This window comes from Pelodiscus sinensis, chromosome 19 (assembly GCF_052426305.1).
Source record: "Pelodiscus sinensis isolate ZL-2025 chromosome 19, ASM5242630v1, whole genome shotgun sequence".
Classification (NCBI taxonomy): Eukaryota; Metazoa; Chordata; order Testudines; family Trionychidae; genus Pelodiscus; species Pelodiscus sinensis.
This window is the reverse complement of record NC_143070.1, coordinates 6,747,411-6,769,822: the sequence shown is the minus strand read 5'-3', so window position 1 is coordinate 6,769,822 and position 22,412 is coordinate 6,747,411. Positions and strand designations below refer to the sequence as shown.

The 22,412-nt window shown below is 51.0% G+C and overlaps 1 protein-coding gene, 1 non-coding gene and 1 pseudogene across 5 annotated transcripts; all 3 read right to left on the bottom strand.

Moving 5' to 3' along the window:
- Positions 1–1,879: 1,879 nt before the first annotated feature.
- On the bottom strand, positions 1,880–21,762 carry LOC149522084 (uncharacterized). Of its 4 annotated transcripts, none has more exons than XM_089770799.1 (4): positions 21,101–21,762; positions 11,448–11,648; positions 4,501–4,593; positions 1,880–4,147 (listed from the first exon to the last, which is right to left on the bottom strand). In XM_089770799.1, the coding sequence occupies exons 2-4, from the start codon at positions 11,632–11,634 to the stop codon at positions 2,574–2,576; spliced, it is 1,854 nt and encodes a 617-aa protein (XP_089626925.1). In that variant the 5' UTR covers positions 11,635–11,648; positions 21,101–21,762; the 3' UTR covers positions 1,880–2,573. The 4 variants fall into 4 exon arrangements, with proteins under 4 accessions (XP_089626925.1, XP_089626926.1, XP_089626928.1 ...); XM_089770800.1 differs by lacking the exon at positions 21,101–21,762 and adding an exon at positions 14,460–14,942; XM_089770802.1 differs by lacking the exon at positions 4,501–4,593 and having other exon boundaries at positions 1,880–4,144.
- LOC142823307 (U2 spliceosomal RNA) lies at positions 20,028–20,228 on the bottom strand (annotated as a pseudogene).
- On the bottom strand, positions 21,266–21,463 carry LOC142823305 (U2 spliceosomal RNA). Its single transcript, XR_012898570.2, has one exon. It is a non-coding gene; the product is annotated as a U2 spliceosomal RNA (small nuclear RNA).
- Positions 21,763–22,412: the final 650 nt, after the last annotated feature.

The window sequence follows — 22,412 nt, the reverse complement described above, 5'->3', positions numbered from 1 at the left end:
ACAAATGAGGCAGGGATTTAAATATCCCGTGCCTAATTTGCATTAAAATGGCCGCCACGTTTTGCCGACTCAGCACTTTGTCGGCAAAAAGCGACAGTCTAGAGGGGGAGTCTGTCGAGAAAGAAAGCCTTTTTCAACAGATCCTGTAAACCTCCTTGCTGGAGGCATAAGGGATCTGTCGAAAAAGGCTTTCTTTCTCGACAGATTCCCCCTCTAGACGGCTGCTTTTTGGTGACAAAGTGCTGAGTCAGCAAAATGCGGCGGACATTTTTATGCAAATTAGGCACGGGATATAAAATGTGTATCCATGTCTGCCCTGGTAACTGCACAGTGGGTGGCGGGTCCAGAGCTGCTCTCTGCATTGACAGGCCGTGCCTGGGGAGGGATCTGGAAGATGAGGCTGGAGGATCTGGATCCTGGGCCATCGAGCGTTTGAGAGAACATGGGGAGAGATGCCTCCTCTGCCTTCTCCCTGCCCCCCCCCCCCCCGCAGTCAGACAGCCCCAGGAAGAGGGGTGATTCTCACACAGTCTTTTGTGGGAGGCTCAGAGACCCCACCTCTGCCACTGCAGCCTCTGCCTCAGAGGTTCTCTCTGTGGTGGGAAACGTGGTTGGGACTGGCCAGTGCATCCCTGGGACCCGCCACCAGATTTCCTAGTGTAAACTGCCCCTGAGCAGCGGCTGTGTCCTGCTCCCCACTTAGCAGAGTGATTGCTAGGCCCCGTGTGCCCTGTGGGGCCTGATTGGCTCCTCCCCAGACACTCTCACATGACTCCAGGCCGTGCAGAAAAGCATTTAGTGTTTGTCCATTTCCTGCCTGATGGGCCAGAACTCACGAGATGCTCAAACAGCGGGACAGAGAAATGTCATTTCCCCATCCAGTGCCATTGGAGAGGGATGGGTGATTCTGTGGCTTCCTCCATCGCCAGCAGCACCCTCCACCCGAGACACAGGAACCTTTGTTCCAGCCATGGAAAGTTTTATCCTTTCCCTGTTCTGCCACTGCACCTTCCCAAGAGTCACTGCCCATAGCGGCCTGGCTTCTCCATGCTCAGGAATCCCAGTGTGGTTCCTGTGATTCTAAGTCAGGGTCCTGAGGGCTGCAGGAGAAAGTGTCACAGACCTGGGCGTGGGCAGGGAAATCCAATGAACCTTGCAGTACAGTGTGACCAGTCCTGTCTCAGCCTTGGTTCCATCTCTGGGTACAATTGCTGCTGGGCTTTTCTGGGCTACTTCAGATTGTTTGTTCTTGGGAAGTTGGAGACCCAACCTCCATGACTTTATCTAACTTTTCTTTAAACTCTGTTATAGTTCTTCACAGCCTCCTGTGGCAAGGAGTTCCACAGGTTGACTATTTGCTTTGTGAAGAAGAACTTTCACTTATTAGTTTGAAGCCTGCTACCTATTCATTTCATTTGGTGTCCTCTAGTCCTTCTATTATGGGAACTAATGAAGAACTTTTCTTTATGCACCCTCTCCACACTACTCATGATTTTATAGACCTCTATCATATCCCCACTAAGTCTCCTCTTTTCCAAACTGAAAAGTCCCAGTCACTTTAGCCTCTCCTCATATGGGACCCGTTCCAAACCCCTAATCATTTTAGTTGCCCTTTTCAGAACCCTTTCCAAGGCCAAAATATCTTTTCGGGGATGAGGATATCACATCTGTACACAGTACTGAAGATGTGGGCGTACCATAGTTTTATACTTCCCCATCTACTTCTTCCCCTGGCTTCCCCCTTTCAGCTCCCTCCTCCCAGGTTTCCCCCTCCCCTCTCCCACCTTCTCTCTTCCCCTCGCCCACCTCCTTTTCCCAGTCTCCCCAGAGGTTAATCCCCCCTACCACCTCCAGTTTTGTTAAACAAAGAGAGTTTCTATTTTTGAACACACATGTCCTTTATTTTTTACATCAGGAAGGGGGGTTAGGGAGGGGTAAGTGGAAGGAGGTGAGGGAGGAATGGGACAGGAGCCCCCGATGGGGAGGACTGGAGTGGCTCTGCGGGCTCCTTGGGGTGGAAGCTCTCCTGCAGGGTCTCCTGGATCCTGACATCCCCCCCGATTGACCCCCTCCCTGGATGGCAGCCTGCAGCAAGTGCAGCCGGGCTGATGGCCGAGTGCTGTGATATGCCGAGTGAGGGCATTCAGGGCACTCCAAGACAGGACTGCTTTGCTGTCCCTCATCGAGGTAGACAAGCAAGCGGGGAACCCTGAGAACTGTCTGTCTGGGGTGGGGGTCGGGTCCCTTTAAGCACAGCCCTCAGCTTGCCTGAGACAGCAGCTCCACACTCTAAGTCCTAACCTGATGCCCTGCCGGCACTGGTTCCAGCCAGCCTTTACTTCGGTTCAGGGTCCACTCAGTGTGGACATGCTAGTTCAAAGTAGCAAAACACTAATTCGAATTAGTTTTTAGTTCTAGATGCACTAGTTCAAATTAGCTTAGTTCGAATTAACTAATTCGAATTAAGTTAGTTCAAATTAGTGCTGTAGTGTAGACATACCCAGAGAGAATTTCCCTCGGGAGTGGAGTGGTCGCTGGTGCCCAAGCGCTAATAGAAGTGTTTTACACGCCAGCTAATGAACTCTGACAGGTTTCTTCCCCGGGGGATTTGCTGATTCAGGACCTGTGTGGATTCTCTGATGTCTTGTACGGTGTGAGGCGTGCCGGAAGCTTTTCCCACAGTAAAGGCATTTATATGGTCTCTCCCCGGTGTGGAGTCTCTTATGTCCATTGAGGGCTGATGCCTCAGGGAAGCTTTTCCCACATTCATGGCATTTGTATGGTCTCTCTCCTGTGTGGATTCTCTCATGTCTAATGAGGGCTGATCGCTCAGTGAAATATTTCCCACAGTCAAGACATTTATATGGTCTTTCCCCACTGTGGATTCTCACGTGGGCAGAAAGCGCTGATCGCCGAGTGAAACCTTTCCCACATTCATGGCATTCATGTGGTCTCTCTCCTGTGTGGATTCTCTCATGGGCAGTAAGGGCTGATTTCTGAGTGAAATATTTTCCACATTCATGGCACTTATAGGGGCTCTCTCCTTTGTGGGTTCTCTCATGGGCACAAAGGGCTGACCATCGAGGGAAACCTTTCCCACATTCATGGCATTTATATGGTCTCTCTCCTGTATGGGTTCTCTCATGGACAGTAAGGGCTGACCGCCAAGTGAAATCTTTCCCACACTCATGGCATTTATATGGTCTTTCTCCTGTGTGGGTTATTTCATGGACAGTAAGGGCTGACCGCCAAGTGAAATCTTTCCTACACTCATAGCATTTATACGGACTCTCTCCCATGTGGGTTCTCTCATGGGCAGTAAGGGCGGATCGGTGAGTGAAATCTTTCCCACACTCATAGCATTTATATGGTCTCTCTCCTGTGTGCAGTCTCTGATGAATAATAAGGTGTGAGCTCTGACTGAAGCCTTTCCCACATTCAAAGCACTTATATGGTTTCTCTCCTGTGTGGGTTCTCTTATGTCTAATGAGGGTAGATTGCTGAGTGAAACCTTTCCCACACTCATGGCATTTATATGGTCTCTCTCCTGTGTGCACTCTCTGATGAATATTAAGGTATGAGCTCTGATTGAAGGTTTTCTCACATTTCGAGCATCTATATGGCCGCTCTCCAGTGTGGGTTTTCTGATGTCTATTAAGGACTGATCTCAAAGTGAAGCTTTTCCCACACTCTAAGCATTTATGGGATTTCTCTCCCATGGGGACAATCTCATGTTCAATACGGGATGACAGTTCAATCAAACTTTTTCCACACTTCAGGCACTTGCAGAGTCTCTCTCCTGTGTGCCCTTTCTGGGGCAGAGTAAGGTCAGACTTCTCACTGAATCTTTTCCCGCAGTCTGAGCATTCAGAGGGTTTCTTTCCATTGTTATCTGTTTGCTGGGCTGGAGTTTCCTTGGGATCCTCGGATCTTCTTCCACATTCAATGGATTCCTCTGCTTTCCTGCTTGGATTGTTCTCCAGTTGATTCTCTGCACTATGTCGATTTCCCCAGGCTTTCACCCGTTCTACACACTGGGAAAAATCCCCTTCAGCTCCTCTCAAAAATGTTCCCTGTGGTTCTACACTTCCGGGATCTTCCTGCTGTCGATTGTCCTCCTTGTTCTCCCTCACTGTCCTAGCACCTGCTGGAAGAGAGAGAATACAGGCAGGAGTCGCTTTCTGTGCTGGGGAGAAAGGACCAACAGGGGAATGGCAAAGGCAGAAAGCACAACACAATAATAGTTGGAGAGACTGAGGCATTGAATTCTGTCTCCACACCCCACGCAAACACTCTCATGGGAAACGTAGGGAGCAAACTCCTGACAGCTGACAGGATGGCTGGGGAGTTGTGGCAGGTATTTGCCAGGGTGATACCTGACCCCCTACCTGGGAGACATGGGGCGGAAGTGAGGGCTCTCACTCACTGCTCATTTTGGGAGTCCCAGCTTTTTCCTGCACTTGCTGGAAGGTTTCTGTGCCAGTTTCCCCAACTCTTTACCTGTGGGGTTGCCTCTCAGGATCTCCATTTCTTTGCAGGGCTGGAGATCTGGGACCAGCCAGGCAATCAGATCAGTTTTGGGAATGGGGAATCCTGCATAGGGATGAGATCAGGCAATGAGAAAGCACATGGAATCTGGGCAAAGTATGTGACACAAATCTCTCTAGTTCTTTGTGACACAGAGTATGTGTCACAAAGAACAATCTCCAACCTCAGTCTGATCCTACATGGGTCTGTGGTAACTCAGACATCCTGAGAGCAGCAGACTTTTGGGGCAGAATGGGGTGGGGGATGTGACAAAGTTGGGATTAAAATCATGGAATCAGAGGCTGAAAGAGACCTTAGAAGGTCATTGAGTCCCACTCTATGCCCAAAGCAGGACTAACCCCAGCTAAATCATCCCAGTCAGAAGTCTTGGTTTCTTTGTAGCCATTCTGATGGAAAAATGGGGCCTTTTCCAAAGAAATATCTGTAAATAAATCAGGCAGGCAGACAATCTGATGTTTATGTATATGTATGTTTATATATGAAAATATAGTGTAAATATGTAAGGCTACGTCTACAACTGGCGCGTTTTCATGGAAAACTCTTTTGCGGAAGAGTTCTTCTGCAAAAACTCTTCCAGAAGAGAGCATCTACACTGGCATATGCTTTTGCACAAGAGATGTGCTTTTGCACAAGAGCATCCTTGCCAGAGTAGACACTCTCTTGCGCAAGAAAGCTCTGATGGACATTTTAACCATAGGGCTTTATTGCGCAAGAAATTCATGTTGTCTGTCTACACTGGCCTCTTCTGGAAGAGCTCTTGCGCAAGAGGGCTTCTTCCTGAGCAGGAGCATCAGAGTTCTCACGGAAGAAGTCCTGATTTTATACTCTAGAACGTCAGTTTACTTGCACAAGAACATGCGGCCAGTGTAGACAGGCAGCAAGTTTTTGCACAAGAGCGGCCGCTTTTGTGCAAGAACGCGCCAGTGTAGACACAACCTCTGGGTTTTAGAATGCAACCAATGATCAAGATTTGTAAAATTCTGTTCTGAAGGTTTTAAAGGAATTGGTTTGTGTTTGGTTTTTAATAAGGCCATTTCATTTGAAATTGTGAAACTGACAAGACATTTCTTGCCATTGGGACTAAAAGACTGAATGTAAAAACCATTCAAAATGGAGGCTGTGAACTTTTGACCTGAGGACTCCATTTTGGTCAAAATGCCTGTCAGCAGCAGAGGACGCTGCGCTGGGCTGGCTCTCACCAGCCAGAATTGGTTGTTTCCCACCCGAGCGGAACAGTCCATCACCTCAGAGTTCCATACCACAGAAAGGATTTAAGGACCCGCGCAGCGGCTGCGAGTGTGGTCTTTTCCATCTACTCTCCTGTCAGTACCGGACCACCATACTGGCTGTGACGAGGGATGGGGAAGATATTCCACCAGTGATTAGGGTTGCCAGATGGTTGAAACAAAAATACCGAACACCCGCCCCCCCCAAAAAAAAAACGGGAAAAAAATTCTTTTGAAGGGAACAAAAGGGGGGAGACCAAAGTTGCTGAGCAAAAAAAAAAGGACTCCAAGGACTTCTTAAGCCAAAAAAAAATTAAAATAAAACAGCATTAAAACAGCATGTCCCCTTTAAGAGTGAGTGCAGGGATAGGAACAGAGGAGAAGATGAGCACTAGGACCCCGGGGAAAGCATTGCTTCCCCTAGGTGTTTTAGCCGGAAACCATTTTGTGTCAGCAGTCTTGGGGAACCAGGTGAGCATGGGGGCTGGGGGTGTTGGGAGCCGGGGAAGGGTTTGGGGGGAGGCCGGGCGCTGAGTGTTTGTAGGGTTGCCAGGTGCCCAGCATTTTTGCCTCCTGGCCGGGGAAAAATTCAGAAAATACCAGACATTCTAGGCGTCCGGTATTCTCTGAATTTTTTTACCGGACAGGAGCCGAAAGTACCGGAATGTGAATACCGGACACCCGGCAACCCTACCTGTGATCCACCACTGTAAAAACTCCCCACTGGGATCTCCCTGGAGTTCCTCTCTGTGAGCTTCAAACTAGACGGTCCCAGACCTCGGCTACACAGCACCATTGGCACCTCCCAATATAAAAGGAGTTTATCTCATTTGGTTCTTTCCTATCATCTCTTCCTTTCTTCCTGGCCAAAGTGGGTATCTAGGCCGAGGCTTCATGCTTCTCTGATGAAATCCCTGCACTGTTATATAGTTATTGCTGGTTAAGGATACTTACTATGGTTTGTGTTATTGTTTGATTCTGATCTGAATTCCCCATTTTCCCACTTATTGTAATTTTAATCCCTTAATACATTTGTTAACTTACCTAGAGTGTTCTTTATTATTTCCACATCACACTGGGAAGGTGCACTGATGAATTACTCCAGCACGCTGGTGATAGATATGGGAAAAGGGTGCCTGCATCCTCCTTAAACAGGGGCTACCCTGATAGAGGGGTCATCTTTTTCCTCAAGTTGCCTTTGTCCCCTGAGTAACACCACACACAGGTGTTAGGACAAAGCCTTGTTTTCCTATGCTGGGCTCCAAGGCAAGTTGCCTGACTATGATAACAGTCCAGCGGCAACAAGACCTTGAGGGTTTTTTTCTTGAAACTCTCGCTGAGTTTGTTAAAACTGTAACTCCCTCCTGGATTCTCACAGGTTTACAAGAAGCAGTTTTGTCTCTGCTCTGTCTTTCCTTATCTACAGAACCAGTTCACCCCGGCTTTTCTCCCCCCTTACCCTGCCCCCAATATCCTTGTGCAGAGATCCATTCCTTCTTGAACAAAGAACCGATAAAGTAGTTGTAGCTGGTATAATGATATGCATAATGTATATAACTGATAATATAAGACTTGTACTCCTGATCATTCTTTGGAAACTGCTGTTAAGTCCTCCCCAATGCATTGCTAATAAAATTGCTTAGTATTATCTGTGGGTGGCTGAATTTGTGGGAAAAGAATTCTTTTACTTAACACAGGTAATTAGTGTAGCTTGGCTTTTAGTATTTAGCATTTAATCTTTAAAGTACCTCAATGTATACAGTTCAATATCTTTTTATAAACCAAGTGGTGGCCGTTACAAGGGGCAGCCAGAACCAGGAGAATGGAGAGAGATTCTGGATTTCTTGTTTCTTGGTAAAATAGCAATTAAGAGCCGTAATAAAAGAATTAAGGAAAAACAGCAAAGTTAGAAACACTGAGCCTTAAGGTAGCTCTGAGTAACAAGGCTATCATTTTCATAATAATACCTTATGTAAAAATTGATATGGCTAATGTAATGTTATAGAAGTTAAACTCTAAAAGGAATGTGCATTTTCCTATAATACATGCAGGCTGTGTCTAGACTGGCCAGTTTTTCCGGAAAATCAGCCACTTTTCCGAAAAACTTGCCAGCTGTCTACACTGGCCACTTGAATTTCCGCAAAAGCACTGACGATTTCATGTAAGATTGTCAGTGTTCTTGTGGAAATACTATGCTGCTCCCGTTCGGGCAAAAGTTTTGCGCAAAAGGGCCAGTTTTGTTTTCCGCAAAAAAGCCTCAATCACAAAAATGGCGATCAGGGCTTTTTTGCAGAAAAGCGCATCTAGATTGGCACGGACGCTTTTCCGCAAAAAATGCTTTTGCGCAAAAGCGTCCGTGGTAATCTAGACACTCTGTTCCGAAAATGCTTTTAACGGAAAACTTTTCCGTTAAAAGTATTTCCGGAAAATCATGCCAGTCTAGACGTAGCCGCAATGTATATTGAAGAAGGGGTAAAAGAAATGCTACTTAACATCTTATCAGGGCTCCAGAAAAGAGCCAAAATGGTTTGTGTTTTCTTTTTCAGAGTACTTAGTGTTGTGGGAGCAAGACTCGAAATTGAAAAGTAAACAGAACGCTAGCAGTAAATTGTGCCCCTTTTTAAGACAAAGTCTAGGAGTTGCTGATAACTTTGAATCCAAAAGCAAGCCAGAAAGTATCTGTGTGAATGCAGATTGCCTGGTGAGTGGGGAAGGGTAAGAACAGCATAAAGAGTTTATGGGTGATTAATATACCTGATCAACTAGCTGGGCTCATATTGTAACCCTTTGGAGGGGAGGGTGGCAGGGGGAGTCAAACCTTAGAATACGCGGGGGCAGGTTAACCCTAAGTAAAAAACAAAAATGTGTATTCAGATGTAAAAGGGGTTTGTTTATATGCACAGTATTCCTGCCTTTTAATTTACCCAAACCCCCAGGATAACTTATGCAGACATTTCATTTAAACTATGCAAGCATTTCAGGAAGGCATTGAATACACTGGTCTCAAAGATAAATTGTCTAATAAAAGCCATGGTAAACACCCACTTAGAAAAGATATGATGCTAATGGTCCTGTTTAACCCTGAGATAAATGTAATGTTCATAAGTAGCCGTGCAACAATGTACAATGTGTATGATTTTCTTTTAGAAAAGGAAAAGTCTTTAAAGCATTCTGGAGTGGTAGTTAGAAACACAGCAGCTGTGTCTAGACTGGCAAGTTTTTCCACAAAATCATCTGCTTTTGCGGAAAAACTTGCCAGCTGTCTACACTGGCCGCTTGAATTTCCGCAAAAGCACTGACGATCTCTTGTAAAATCATCAGTGCTTTTCCGGAAAAGCTATGCTGCTCCTGTTCGGGCAAAAGTCTTTTTCCGAAAGACTTTTGCACAAAAGGGCCAGTGTAGACAGCACAGTAGTGTTTTCCACAAAAAAGCCCCGATCGTGAAAAAGGCGATCGGGGCTTTTTTGCTGAAAACCGCGTCTCGATTGGCCATGGACGCTTTTCTGCAAAAAGTGCTTTTGCGGAAAAGCATCCGTGCCAATCTAGACGCTCTGTTCCGAAAATGCTTTTAATGGAAAACTTTTCCGTTAAAAGCATTTCCAGACAATCATGCCAGTCTAGACGTAGCCATCTTGTCTGCAGTATAAGAAGGAAACTGAGGTACACCACCTTACTAATTTAATGATTTTACAGGAGGATAATTAACCCTAAACCAGGTGTGGCCCACTAGCCTGAGAATGCACATTGCCCACAGTCCCTATCAGGTGCCTCCTCTCCCATCTCCAGTATCTTTTGTCCACCAGCAGCCCCACCGATCAGCACCTCCTCTTCCTTCCCCACACTGTCTGCCCCCTGCAATCAGCTTTTTCATGGCACTCAGGAGGCAGTGTGGGGGAGGGAAGGGGCGAGGGTACCATACGCTTGGAGGAGGAGGTGGAGCCAGGAGTAGAGCACTGGAAAATTGGCACCTGTAGTTGCAGCCCCAGAGTCAGTGCCTGAGCAAGGAGCCGCATGTTAACTTCAGAAGAGCCACTCGTGGCTCCAGAGCCACAGGTTGGCCACCCCTTCCCTAAACCCTTAAGGGGAAGAAGCCATTGAAACTTGCCCTACTTACAGAACAAACGTACAGATAAGTATTGGGGTAACTGCAGGCAAATAAAGGAACCAGCAAGAATTTGTGTAAAAGAAAGGAGTATTTTAAGATAGAATGCACCACCCACAAGGGGGTAGAAACTGTTTTGTCTCTTCCAAAAATCAGAAAGAGCTAGTACCCACTGAAGAACCACGGAAAATAACCCGGATCTATTGTCACGACAAAGACCGTTTCATGTTGATCTTGTGGTGTTTCTCTCGTGGCTAGCCCTGGTGTGCATTGTCTTTGAAAAAAGAGGGGATAGTGCATTAGGCAGAAAAACTAATACGCATTTTAGGTAGATATACAGAAATCAATATTGCAGAAAGGGCATTGGATGGGAATTTCACCCACCCTCTGGATTCCCCTGAATTCTGCTGTTATGTTACCCTCTTTTTAGAGGGCAGATCACACTACTCCCTTTAGGAATAAAGGAAAATGCATGCTAATACAACCTCTTCATCTCCCTACACCTCCCTCTCAGGCTAAATGGTCAGTTACACACCTATCTCCATGATGGTTTTTCATGCATTGGGTTTGCAAAATATCTATCACTCAGAGGCTACGTCTAGACTGGCATGAATTTCCGAAAATGCTCTTAACGGAAAAGTTTTCCGTTAAAAGCATTTTCGGAAAAGCACGTCTAGGTTGGCAGGATGCTTTTCCGCAAAAGCACTTTTTGCAGAAAAGCGTCCGTGGCCAATCTAGACGTGGTTTTCCACAAAAAAGCCCCGATCGCCATTTTTGCGATCGGGGCTTTTTTGTGGAAAACACTACTGTGCTGTCTACCCTTGCCCTTTCGCGCAAAAGTCTTTCGGAAAAAGACTTTTGCCCGAACAGGAGCAGCATAGTATTTCCGGAAAAGCACTGATGATTTTACATGAGATCGTCAGTGCTTTTCCGGAAATTCAAGCGGCCAGTGTAGACAGCTGGCAAGTTTTTCCGGAAAAACTGCTGATTTTCCAGAAAAACTTGCCAATCTAGACACAGCCAGACTGTTTGTTATCTTGGGAAATCCCCCACTGGCCCCGTGCTCCCTGCGGGGCTTCCTAAAGCAGAAGCTCATGCCGTTTCCCGCTGTGCCTCTCCCTGCCCTGCCCTCTGCAGAGATGGAGCTGGGGGATTCCCCAGCTCCTGCTCCCCACCATTGCTGCCTCTCTCTGATAGAGGCAGCAATGGGGGTGGGGAAGCGACTAGTCGTATCAGTAGTCGATTATCCCATAAGCTTCTGCTTATCACATAGTCGACAAGTTGCTCACATCCCCACCTGCCGTTCCTGTCTAGGCCCTTCCATTGACACCTCCGGCTAAGGCACAACATGGGCAAGATGGTGGGGAAGCATATTGAGACTTCGGGTATGGGAAGAGCAGCACCATTGCTATGGGTCATGGAGGGAACAGTCTCACAGAGGAGCCAGGGTTATTGGGACTGATATTCCTGACATTGGGGGCAGAGGGCAATGAGGGACCCTGAACCAAACCCAGCTCAGATGCTCCAGAGCCCACCCAGACTCTCATACCCGTGGGGACAGGAATCCTTACCCAGCCAGCTCACAGCCTCGTAATTCTCCTGCATCACATCCCAGTAGAGGGCTCTTTCACCGGGGTCCAGCAGAGCCAATTCCTCCTCAGAGAAATACACAGCCACCTCCAGAAAGCTCACCGGCTCCACCACAGCCATTTCCTGTCCCTGGCTCTGCAGGCCATGGGCTGTGCTAGAGCAAGACATGGGTGTTCTGCAGCCTGTCGGGGGGAGAAAGGCAATTGGAGACATGTTAGAAGGGGCTTTAATCCTTCCCACACCCCCATTCTCCCCAGACTCTGTCCCTGGTGACACACATGTTAGACTCAGCCATTATGGCCAAATGCTGGAGTCTAGAGAGTCCATAAACAGCACACACAAGTTAGAGCCCAAATCCACATTCATTTCTCTCAATACCTGGCTTGAGTTTCAACATTTGTGTTCCTGCAACAATGCAATTCGGTTCTGAGCACCCAGGCTGTGTCTACACTGGCCCCTTGAATTTCTGGAAAAGCACTGACGATCTACTGTAAAATCATCAGTGCTTTTCCGGAAAAACTATGCTGCTCCCGTTCGGGCAAAAGCCCTTTCCCGGAAAACTGTTCCAGAAACGGGCCAGTGTAGACAGCACAGTAGTCTTTTCTGCAAAAAAGCCCCGATCGCAAAAATGACGATCAGGGATTTTTTGCGGAAAAGCGCGTCTACATTGGCAAGGATGCTTTTCCAGAAAAAGTGCTTTTCCGGAAAAGCATCCTGCCAATGTAGACACGCTTTTTCCAGAAATACATATAACGGAAAGCTGTTCCATTTTAAGCATTTCCAGAAAATCATGCCAGTGTAGACGTAGCCCCAGTGTTTCTGATAAACAAGCCACATAGTCACCTGCCTGAATATGGGTTTAGGAGCAAAAGCACTGACACCAACTCAGGAAATCTGTCTCCCTTGATACCAGGGGATCGGAAAGAATAAAATTCCACAGGAAATGGAAGTACTATACAACAATGTAGAATGAAAGAATGCAGAACAGACGAGAAAAGCTACCTTAGAAACATGGGGCCATAGGATGCAGAAACTGCCAGCACAGAACATCCCCAGGGTTCCCTGGCCTTTCGCATAAAGCTGCCTAGAACAGCTCCGTGCACATGGATCACATGGTCAGTGGTGAACACCCTCCCCCTGTACACCTCTCTCACACAGGTGAGGTGACCGATTGACCTGACTCTCCCTGGTTCGCGCTCGCCTCCCTCCTTGCCTGATTGGCCCGAGGACACACTCCCCCCTCCTGGCACCTGGGATCACATCTCCCCGGGAAAACACATGGGCAGGGCCGTGCCCCGCAGGGGGAGATGGAGGAGCAGGGGGGGCTACGGGACATGAAGGGACAGAGGAGGGAGAGGGCAGCCAATGGGGGGGGGATGCAAAGGGCTAATGGGGGGCAGCAGAGGGACCAAGTCAATGGCTGCCACCAGGCACCTGCCCCCCCTGACCAGCCATTGCTGCTGCAGTGCGGTCAGTGCCAGACAGGAATGAGATGGGGGGGCCCTGCTGGATGACGCTGACACACAGCAAATGCTGCACTGATGGACAAGTTGGTGGAGTGACCACCGGAGCGTCCCGCTCTATGCTGGTAGGCGGGCGGCTGGAGAGAGCAGACCTGGCAGCAGCAGGACCCACCAGCGCTGATGGGCAGGGGGACAGAACATAAGGAACAATTTGCCTGTTTTTAAGGTAGTCAGGACACCTTCAGCAGGGCTTAAATCCAGCCCTGTCCTTTTAAACCCCAGGATGTCTGCTCGCCCTAACTCAGGTGATGGGCAGGAGGCAAAACAGCAGCTCCCTCAGGCACTCCCCAGCCTCTGAACCTAATCCCCTTTGGTAGCATCCAGCCTCTGAAGTAGGGAAGAGGCGCCTTTTCCAGGCACCGGCCACCCACCCAGCCCAGGCATGTGGGCACTGTGCTCCCCCCCTCCCTCCCTCCCTCCCTCCCGCCCCCATCCTGGCAGTGGGGAAAACACTCTGCCCCCCTCCCTCTTGTTTTTACAAACAGTGCACATGCTCCTTCTCCCCCCTCCCCCTCGGTTGTGGGGTTTGGGGTTTTTTTTGGCAGTGCCCAGATTCTGTTCTTAACCTTGTTGCCTGTCCCAATTTTGCCCTTTGGCCCCTAACTTGTTCCTGCAGCCAGCTGTGAGACACCCCCTCTCCCCACCCGTGTGGTCATTTTAGCCCCTGCACAGACTTTGCTGCCATGCGATTTCATGAATCAATTTCCCTCCATGAACAAACCTAGGAGTGGGGAACTTTTTTGGGTTGAGAGCCACTGACCTACAGAAAAATCAGTCGGGGCCCATACACAAGGGGGGAAAAACAACCTTATCCTAACTGAGAAGCAGAAAGACACGTCCCACATTCTCCACCCACCAGAGACTGGGGGGCCGAGGAGACAGACTAGTAAAGTTTGTATGTTCCAGCCCCCAGGGATTGGCAGAGGGGGTAAAAAGTCAGTGCAACCTCCCCAATGCTGGGGGTGGGGCACTTAAACCTTGGGGGCTGGATCCAGGCAAGCCAAGTGGCCCCAGGGTCGTAGGTTCCCCACCCCTCCCTTACAGTGCGAGCCAGTCAATTTTAAGCAGACACAGAAACCGATCAGGGATTCTCGTTTAGACCCTAAAGCCAGTCCTGGGCATGGCAGCGTCTGGCAGGGGCTATATCTAAGCCATTTCTCTGTATCCATCCCCTCTTGCAGGCGAATCCACCTGACCCAGCAGGGAAGAGCTGCCTTGGCCAGTCCCTGGGGGACATTGGGCCACTCAGATCCCAGCCCTGAGCACCCGCCCTGAGATGCCCCATCCTGGAAATGGAAAACACCCACATCTGCCCCACTGGCCAAAATACTGCAGATCGCTCCTTCCCCTCCGCTTCCATCCCCTCTGCCCCTCCCTAGCCCGGGTTCCCGTCTACCACCAAGCGACACCCCTCCCCAGCCGTGCGCTCAGCTTAGCCCCTGAACAACCCACCCCCAGCCCCGCACGCACCGGGCTGTAGTAACACGACCAGCTGGTCGAAGAGTTCGCTCCTTAGGGCGCGCTGCGCAGGCGCCCCCTGTGAGGAGCATGCGCAGTAGCCGGGGCTGAGGCCACTGCCCTCAGTCTGCGCGCAGGCGGGCAGGGGCTGGAACGCTGGGTGCAGCTGGTCTCGCGCGCTGCTGCCCCGGGCTCGGTCCGGCTGCGGCTGAGCGGGGCCCCGGCGGAGCCGGCAGCAGCAGCGTGTGAGCGGGCAGCCCCGCCCCGGGATGCGGGCGGGAGAGACGGAGCCTCCAGCCCCGCCTCCCCAGCAGCGCCTGGCGCGGGGAGTCGCAGGCTCCTGCCCCCGCCCCGCTCCTCAGGGGCTGCCCCGTGCACCGCAGCCTGCGCTGGGCCCCGCGGCTCCAGGGAGCTAAGGGGTTAACCCCCCCCCCCAACACACACAACAGGCTCCGCCCCCTGCTCGGGGACGGGGCGGAGATTGGGGCTGAGACCCGGGCAAAGCTCCGGGCAGGGAAGTGACCTCCCCCCCCCCCCCCCGCCCGCTCCAGCCCCTCGTCTCCCAGTGCTTTTCCCGGGGGCGGGGGCGAGTCCCAGCGCTATTGTCCACCTTCCCCCCAGCTCTGCCCCCCTCCTCCCCAGGCCCTGCGGGAGGTGAGCCAAACCTGGGAGAGCAGCCGGGCCCGTTTTAAAAGTCCCCCCCCGGGCTCAACTAATTCCATGCGACAAATAAATAAACATTAGTAAACTAGAAACTTTTTTTTAATTTGGAGGAGAGGGTGCGCATAATTCATATTTTGCCCTGGGTGCAAAAATACCTAGTTAGGGCCCTTCCCGCCCTGAAATTCTCTCACGGGAGCCGGTCATCTGCAGTCTGTGGATGCTTTCCCACCAGTCAAGGCTGGCTTCCTGACCCCAAAAACAGCATCTCATGGTGGGAAAGTGCTCCAGGAACAGCTCTGTTGCCATTGCTGGATGCCATACAACAAAGCCATCCAGCTCTGAGAGCTGAAATAAGACCTTTGGGGTCATCCCCCAGTGTGCTGATCAAGCCACTAACACCCACCTTCCTGCTGTCTGAGGCTCCCCATCATCCTGTCCTGCTGGGCCAGAAGCTCTGGTCTCCCCTGGCTAAAGCACAGAGTTCTGGTTACTGCCCCTTGCAGGCTACGTCTACACTGGGATAATTTTCCGAAAATGCTTTTAACAGAAAAGTTTTCCGTTAAAAGCATTTTCGGAAAAGCGCGTCTAGATTGGCAGGACGCTTTTCCGCAAAAGTACTTTTTGTGGAAAAGTGTCCGTGGCCAATCTAGACGCGGTTTTCTGCAAAAAAGCCCCGATCGCCATTTTATTCCAACAGGCCAATTGTTGGAAAAGCCTTGTTAGGAAGAAAAGTGGAAAAAGATATGCAAATTGCTATTTGCAATTTGTGTATCTTTTTCTGATAGAACTATGTAGTATAGACACAGCCTAAGAAACTTGTTACATGCAAATTCTTACCCTATACAGCTGTTTTTCTCTCAGGTAAAAAACTTCAAGTCAGAATTGATCTTCACTTTGGTCTGCGATCTACAGCTTTTTCAGAGTTCTTTGGTGTCAGGTGTCCTCAGAGTAGACCAGGCAGTTTCAAAGGTCAGTTGAACACAAAGGACTGATGGCTTCAATTGATTTTCCGTCTGGGTGGGAACCCTTTGTTCATCATCCCTCATCCCCATGGAAAACATGTTCAAGATGGATTCCAGCACTAGGTGGCATGGTCACATATCTTTCTAGGACCAACCATAGTTTGGGCTTACAGAACTACCATGACCATGCACAGGTCGTTGGTTTGAGCACAGCTGGCCAGAGGAAAGTGGCACTTTGAAGTGGGAAAATGCCACTTTTCTCCAGCCACTGGCTGCCCAATGCTCCTCTGAAGCCTTCCAGCCCACGTTCATGCGGCTGGCCGCCACCTGGTGAGTGGCAGCTGCCCATGGACTGGGGAGAGCAGCCTGCTGCAGCTGCTTGCAGCGGTGGGAGGGAGACAGTGACTGGATACGATAGACTATTTCTTAGTAAATAAACCAAAAAACTTAGGTAATATGGAAAATTTGAGAAAAGAATACGAGGTTGGAAGTTGAAAGCAATTTAGATGTCTTCATGAATCCCATTTTCTGAGGATGAAGAAAAATAGGACCACAGAAATGAGAAATTGGTTGATGTTTTGGGAAACCACCAAGACAGTCTACTGTTACACTTCCAAATTTTTCCCTGAATATAGTAAAGGCATATTAGGGTTCATTAGGAGGAGCATTTCCAGCAGATCCAGAGAAGAGATTATTCCCCTTTATTTGGCACTGGTGAGGCCACATCTGGACTACGTCTACACTGGCATGATTTTCCAAAAATGCTTTTAATGGAAAAGTTTTCCGTTAAAAGCATTTTCAGAAAAGCACGTCTAGATTGTACTATGCTGTCTATATGCTGTCAGTACTATGCTGTCTATACTGGCCCTTTTGTCTTTTGGAAAAAGACTTTTGCCTGAACGGGAGCAGCATAGTATTTCCGGAAAAGCACTTATGATTTTACAGGAGATCGTCAGTGGTTTTCCGGAAATTCAAGCAGCAAGTGTAGACAGCTGATTTTGCGGAAGAACTTGCCAGTCTAAACACAGCTCTGGAGTATTGCATCCAGTTCCGGGTCCCGCACTATAGAAAGGATGTGGACTCATTAGAGAGGGTCCAGTGGAGAGCAACCAAAATGATTAGGAGGCTGGAGCACATGATCTATGAGGAGAGGCTGAGGGATTTGGGCTTAATGGCTAGACTGGCCAGTTTTTCCGGAAAATCAGCCGCTTTTCCGGAAAAACTTGCCAGCTCTCTACACTGTCCACTTGAATTTCTGCAAAAGCACTGACTTCCTACTGTAAGAAATCAGTGCTTCTTGTGGAAATACTATGTTGCTCCCATTAAGGCAAAAGTCCCTTTTGCGCAAAGCTTTTGCGCAAAAGGGCCAGTGTAGACAGCTCAGATTTGTTTTGCGCAAAAAAGCCCTGATCGCAAAAATGGCGATCGGGGCTTTTTTGAAGAAAAGCACATCTAGATTGGCACAGACGCTTTTCCGCAAAAAGTGCTTTTGCGGAAAAGCATCCGTGCCAATCTAGACAGTCTGTTCCGAAAATTCTTTTAACGGAAAACTTGTCTGTTAATAGCATTTCTGGAAAATCATGCCAGTCTAGATGCAGCCATTTAGTCTACAGAAGAGAAGAATGAGGGGGGATTTGATAACAGCCTTCAACTTCCCGAAGGGAGGTTCCAGAAAGGATGGGGAGAGGCTGTTCTCAGTAGTGACAGATGGCAGAACAAGAAGCAATGGTCTCAAGTTACAGTAGGGAAGTTCTAGGCTGGATATTAGGAAAAAGTATTTCACATAAGAGGGTGAGGAAGTACTGGGATGGGATACATAGTGAGGTGTTGGAATCTCCACCCCTAGAGGTTTTAAGTCCTGGCTTGAGATGATTTAGATAAGATTGGTCCTGCTTTGGGCAGGGGGCTGGACTCGATGACCACCTGAGGTCTCTTCCAGCCCTAGGATTCTATGACTCTATGAAAACAAACATTTGTCGACGAACACTCTAATTGGAGAAATGTTGCAGGAGACAGTGCTGATCATGAAAATTCCAAAGCTCATATTAATGCCATGTGTAAGTTTGTTTAACAATGTAAAGTATCCAGTAGAATTGATTCTGCATTATCAGCTCAGTTTGAGGAGTGTTCTTAGTGTGGGAAAGTGCCGAGACATATTGTTGCCACAGTAACACTGCTGTCTTCTTTGGAACTACTTCTGAGAGGATATGATAAGTCATCACTGTCAAATCGAAAAGGTAATTTTTTAACTTGCCTTTAATATCTTCGTGAATTTCACAATTTTCTCAATGAACGTTTGAAATATTACCAGTATTGCGGCTCAGGGAAGACCAAATTCTTAATGCACCAAACCTACAATTAATTCCTTCCTATAATGGAAGAGCAGCTCAGAAACCAATTCACTCATGGGCTACGTCTAGACTGGCATGATTTTCCGGAAATGCTTTTAACGGAAAAGTTTTCCATTAAAAGCATTTTTGGAACAGAGCGTCTAGATTGGCACGGACGCTTTTCCGCAAAAGCACTTCAAAAAGCCATTTTCGCGATCGGGGCTTTTTTGCAGAAAACAAATCTGGGCTGTCTACACTGGCCCTTTTCCGCAAAAGTTTTGCCGTGAAGTAAAGGATGCCAACTATTCTAGAATAGTTGATTCAACACCAGATGTGAGTCATGTAGATCAATTAACATTAATTTTAAGATTTGTGACCAACCATAGTGAAGTTGTAGGTTAATTTTTTCATAAAATGATAGATACGTGTTGAATCAACTAGAGAACATGAGTTCATCCAGGGGTCACACTGATACTTACAGAGCAGGCTGAAGGCCTCAAATTAAGTGTGGTTGCATGTGCAATCAAATATATACAAATAGTTTCTCTCACACTGAGGCTACATCTACACTGCCATGATTTTCCAAAAATGCTTTCAATGGAAAAGTTTTCCGTTAAAAGCATTTTCGGAAAAGCACGTCTAGATTGGCAGGATGCTTTTCTGCAAAAGCACTTTTTCCGGAAAAGTGGCCGTGGCCAATCCAGACGCGATTTTCCGCAAAAAAGCCCCGATGGCCATTTTCGAGATCGGAGCTTTTTTGTGGAAAACACTATTGTGCTGTCTACACTGGCCCTTTTACACAAAAGTCTTTCAGAAAAAGACTTTTGCCCGAACGGGAGCAGCATAGTATTTCCGCAAGAACACTGATGATCTTACATGAAATTGTCAGTGTTCTTGCAGAAATTCAAGCAGCCAGTGTAGACAACTGGCAAGTTTTTCCGCAAAATCATGTGATTTTGCAGAAAAACTTGCCAGTCTAGACACAGCCTGACAGGCATGAATACAAAATTAAGGCAAGACGACACAACACACAGGCCCCATAAAGTCAGTTCTGCTGAAATTAATAAAATGCAATATTTACCCGATTTCTACCCATGTGACAGCACTTTTCATGAGCAATGACAGTCCAAGGCTGTGTCTAGACTGGCCAGTTTTTCTGGAAAATCAGCCGCTTTTCCGGAAAAACTTGCTTTAAACGGAAAACTTTTCTGTTAAAAGTATTTCTGGAAAATCATGCCAGTCTAGACGTGACTCTTGGGTCCGGAGGAACGCAGCTGCGCTAATGGAGGCTAAAGGCTGCTACGGAAGCAGCGAGGGCCAGAGGGAGGCAGCGGGGGCTACCCGAAGCATCCCACCCACCCCGCTCCAAAGATTGAATGTTGTTCTTGTTGTTGTTCAAAGTCGTGCCAGCCCTTCCGCCCCCCCCCAGGCAGCCGTCCCCTTTCCACTCCCTTCCCCTTCCCAGCGCTCACCCCACTATTGGGCACCCGGGGAAAGCAGGGCACCAGCCATGCCAGACCCACGGAAAGCGACACGCGCGGTGCCACAGAGCTACCCCTCCCGCACGCGTGGCACCGGCCTCTCGTCACCCGTCTGCTCTTTCAAACCCTCCTGTTATCCCCGAGGGGAAGTGCACCGCTCCCGGAAGTACTGCAATACCGGGCCGATGCGCGGAGCGGACGGAGCAAGCTCCCGTGCCCGGCCCCCGCGGCGGCAAAAAAATCCCTTTCACACACGCCGTTTTCACATGGAAAACGTACCAGCGGTCAAACTGGTAAGAACAGACACTACACTTGATCTTAGCCTACAAGAGGCCGAGAAGCGATACCCGGCCTCGGCTCCCGAGCTCCGGCTCAGCCCTCGGCCTCGCCTCTCAAAGCGCGGAGACCGCCCGGCAGCGGCGAGCCGCCCCTCGCCGCTCGCTGCGGCGCCCCGGCGGCCCGGCTCGGCGGCCACGGCTCCCGGCAGCGACTCCCGCCCGCCAGGCGCCGGGAACGCGCGCCGGCCACGCTCGCCGCCGGCCCCTGGGGGTGGAGAGCCGGCGCCGCTCTCCCCGTCGGGGCCGGCTCGGCTGGCAGGCCGGCGCGCCACATCTGCATAGCCCCGCCTCCTGCTCCGCCCCTCGCCCGGCGCCTCCCAAGGACCCGGCTGACGCTCCTTCCGCCTGCCCTGACGGGACGAGACCCCGTCCCTCCCTCCCCTCCTCCACCCGCGTGGCTCCTGGCTGCTCTCGGTCTCCCCGCCTCCTTTTGCCCGCCCGAAACCCCGCCTCCCCCGGCCGCTGGGCCTCTCTGCCTCCTTCCGCCTGCCTCGACTCCCCGCCCCTCCGCTTCTCTCGGCCGGAGAGAAGAAGGAGGAGGGGCCAGGGCCCCCTGCAGTCTTGGGTCCGGAGGAGCGCGGCGGCGCTAACGGAGGCCGAAGGCTTGCAAAGGAAAAAGCGCCTGCCCGCTGCCCCGGAGGCGGCGAGGGCCAGAGGCAAGCCACAAAAAAATCGGCGGAGCCCCGGGCCCGCTCCGCTACCCGCAGCATCCCGCCCAGCCCGCTCCCAGGATTGATTTTGGTGGTGGTGGTGGTGGTGGTTGTTCTTACGGTGGTTTAAGTAGCGCCAGCCCGCTCCCTCCCCGCCTCCTCCTCTGACTCCCTCCGCCTCCCCAGGCAGCCGCCCCCTTTCCCCTCCCGTCCCCTTCGGAGCGCTCACCCCGCTATTGGGCAGCCGGTCAAGCTCTTCGGAAAAGCAGGGCACTGGCCGGGCCGGCCCCACGGAAAGCGACACGCGCGGTGCCACAGAGCTACCCCTCGCGCACGCGTGGCACCGGCCTCTCGTCACCCGTCTGCTCTTTCAAACCGTCCTGTGATCCCCGAGGGGAAGTGCACCGCTCCCGGAAGTACTGCAATACCGGGCCGATGCGCGGAGCGGACGGAGCAAGCTCCCGTGCCCGGCCCCCGCGGCAAAAAAATCCCTTTCACACACGCCGTTTTCACATGGAAAACGTACCAGCGGTCAAACTGGTAAGAACAGACACTACACTTGATCTTAGCCTACAAGAGGCCGAGAAGCGATACCCGGCCTCGGCTCCCGAGCTCCGGCTCAGCCCTCGGCCTCGCCTCTGAAAGCGCGGAGACCGCCCGGCAGCGGCGAGCCGCCCCTCGCCGCTCGCTGCGGCGCCCCGGCGGCCCGGCTCGGCGGCCACGGCTCCCGGCAGCGACTCCCGCCCGCCAGGCGCCGGGAACGCGCGCCGGCCACGCTCGCCGCCGGCCCCTGGGGGTGGGGAGCCGGCGCCGCTCTCCCCGTCGGGGCCGGCTCGGCTGGCAGGCCGGCGCGCCACATCTGCATAGCCCCGCCTCCTGCTCCGCCCCTCGCCCGGCGCCTCCCAAGGACCCGGCTGACGCTCCTTCCGCCTGCCCTCACGGGACGAGACCCCGTCCCTCCCTCCCCTCCTCCACCCGCGTGGCTCCTGGCTGCTCTCGGTCTCCCCGCCTCCTTTTGCCCGCCCGAAACCCCGCCTCCCCCGGCCGCTGGGCCTCTCTGCCTCCTTCCGCCTGCCTCGACTCCCCGCCCCTCCGCTTCTCTCGGCCGGAGGAAGGAGGAGGGGCCAGGGCCCCCTGCAGTCTTGGGTCCGGAGGAGCGCGGCGGCGCTAACGGAGGCCGAAGGCTTGCAAAGGAAAAAGCGCCTGCCCGCTGCCCCGGAGGCGGCGAGGGCCAGAGGCAAGCCACAAAAAAATCGAAGGAGCCCCGGGCCCGCTCCGCTACCCGCAGCATCCCGCCCAGCCCGCTCCCAGGATTGATTTTGGTGGTGGTGGTGGTGGTGGTTGTTCTTACGGTGGTTTAAGTAGCGCCAGCCCGCTCCCTCCCCGCCTCCTCCTCTGACTCCCTCCGCCTCCCCAGGCAGCCGCCCCCTTTCCCCTCCCGTCCCCTTCGGAGCGCTCACCCCGCTATCGGGCAGCCGGTCAAGCTCTTCGGAAAAGCAGGGCACTGGCCGGGCTGGCCCCACGGAAAGCGACACGCGCGG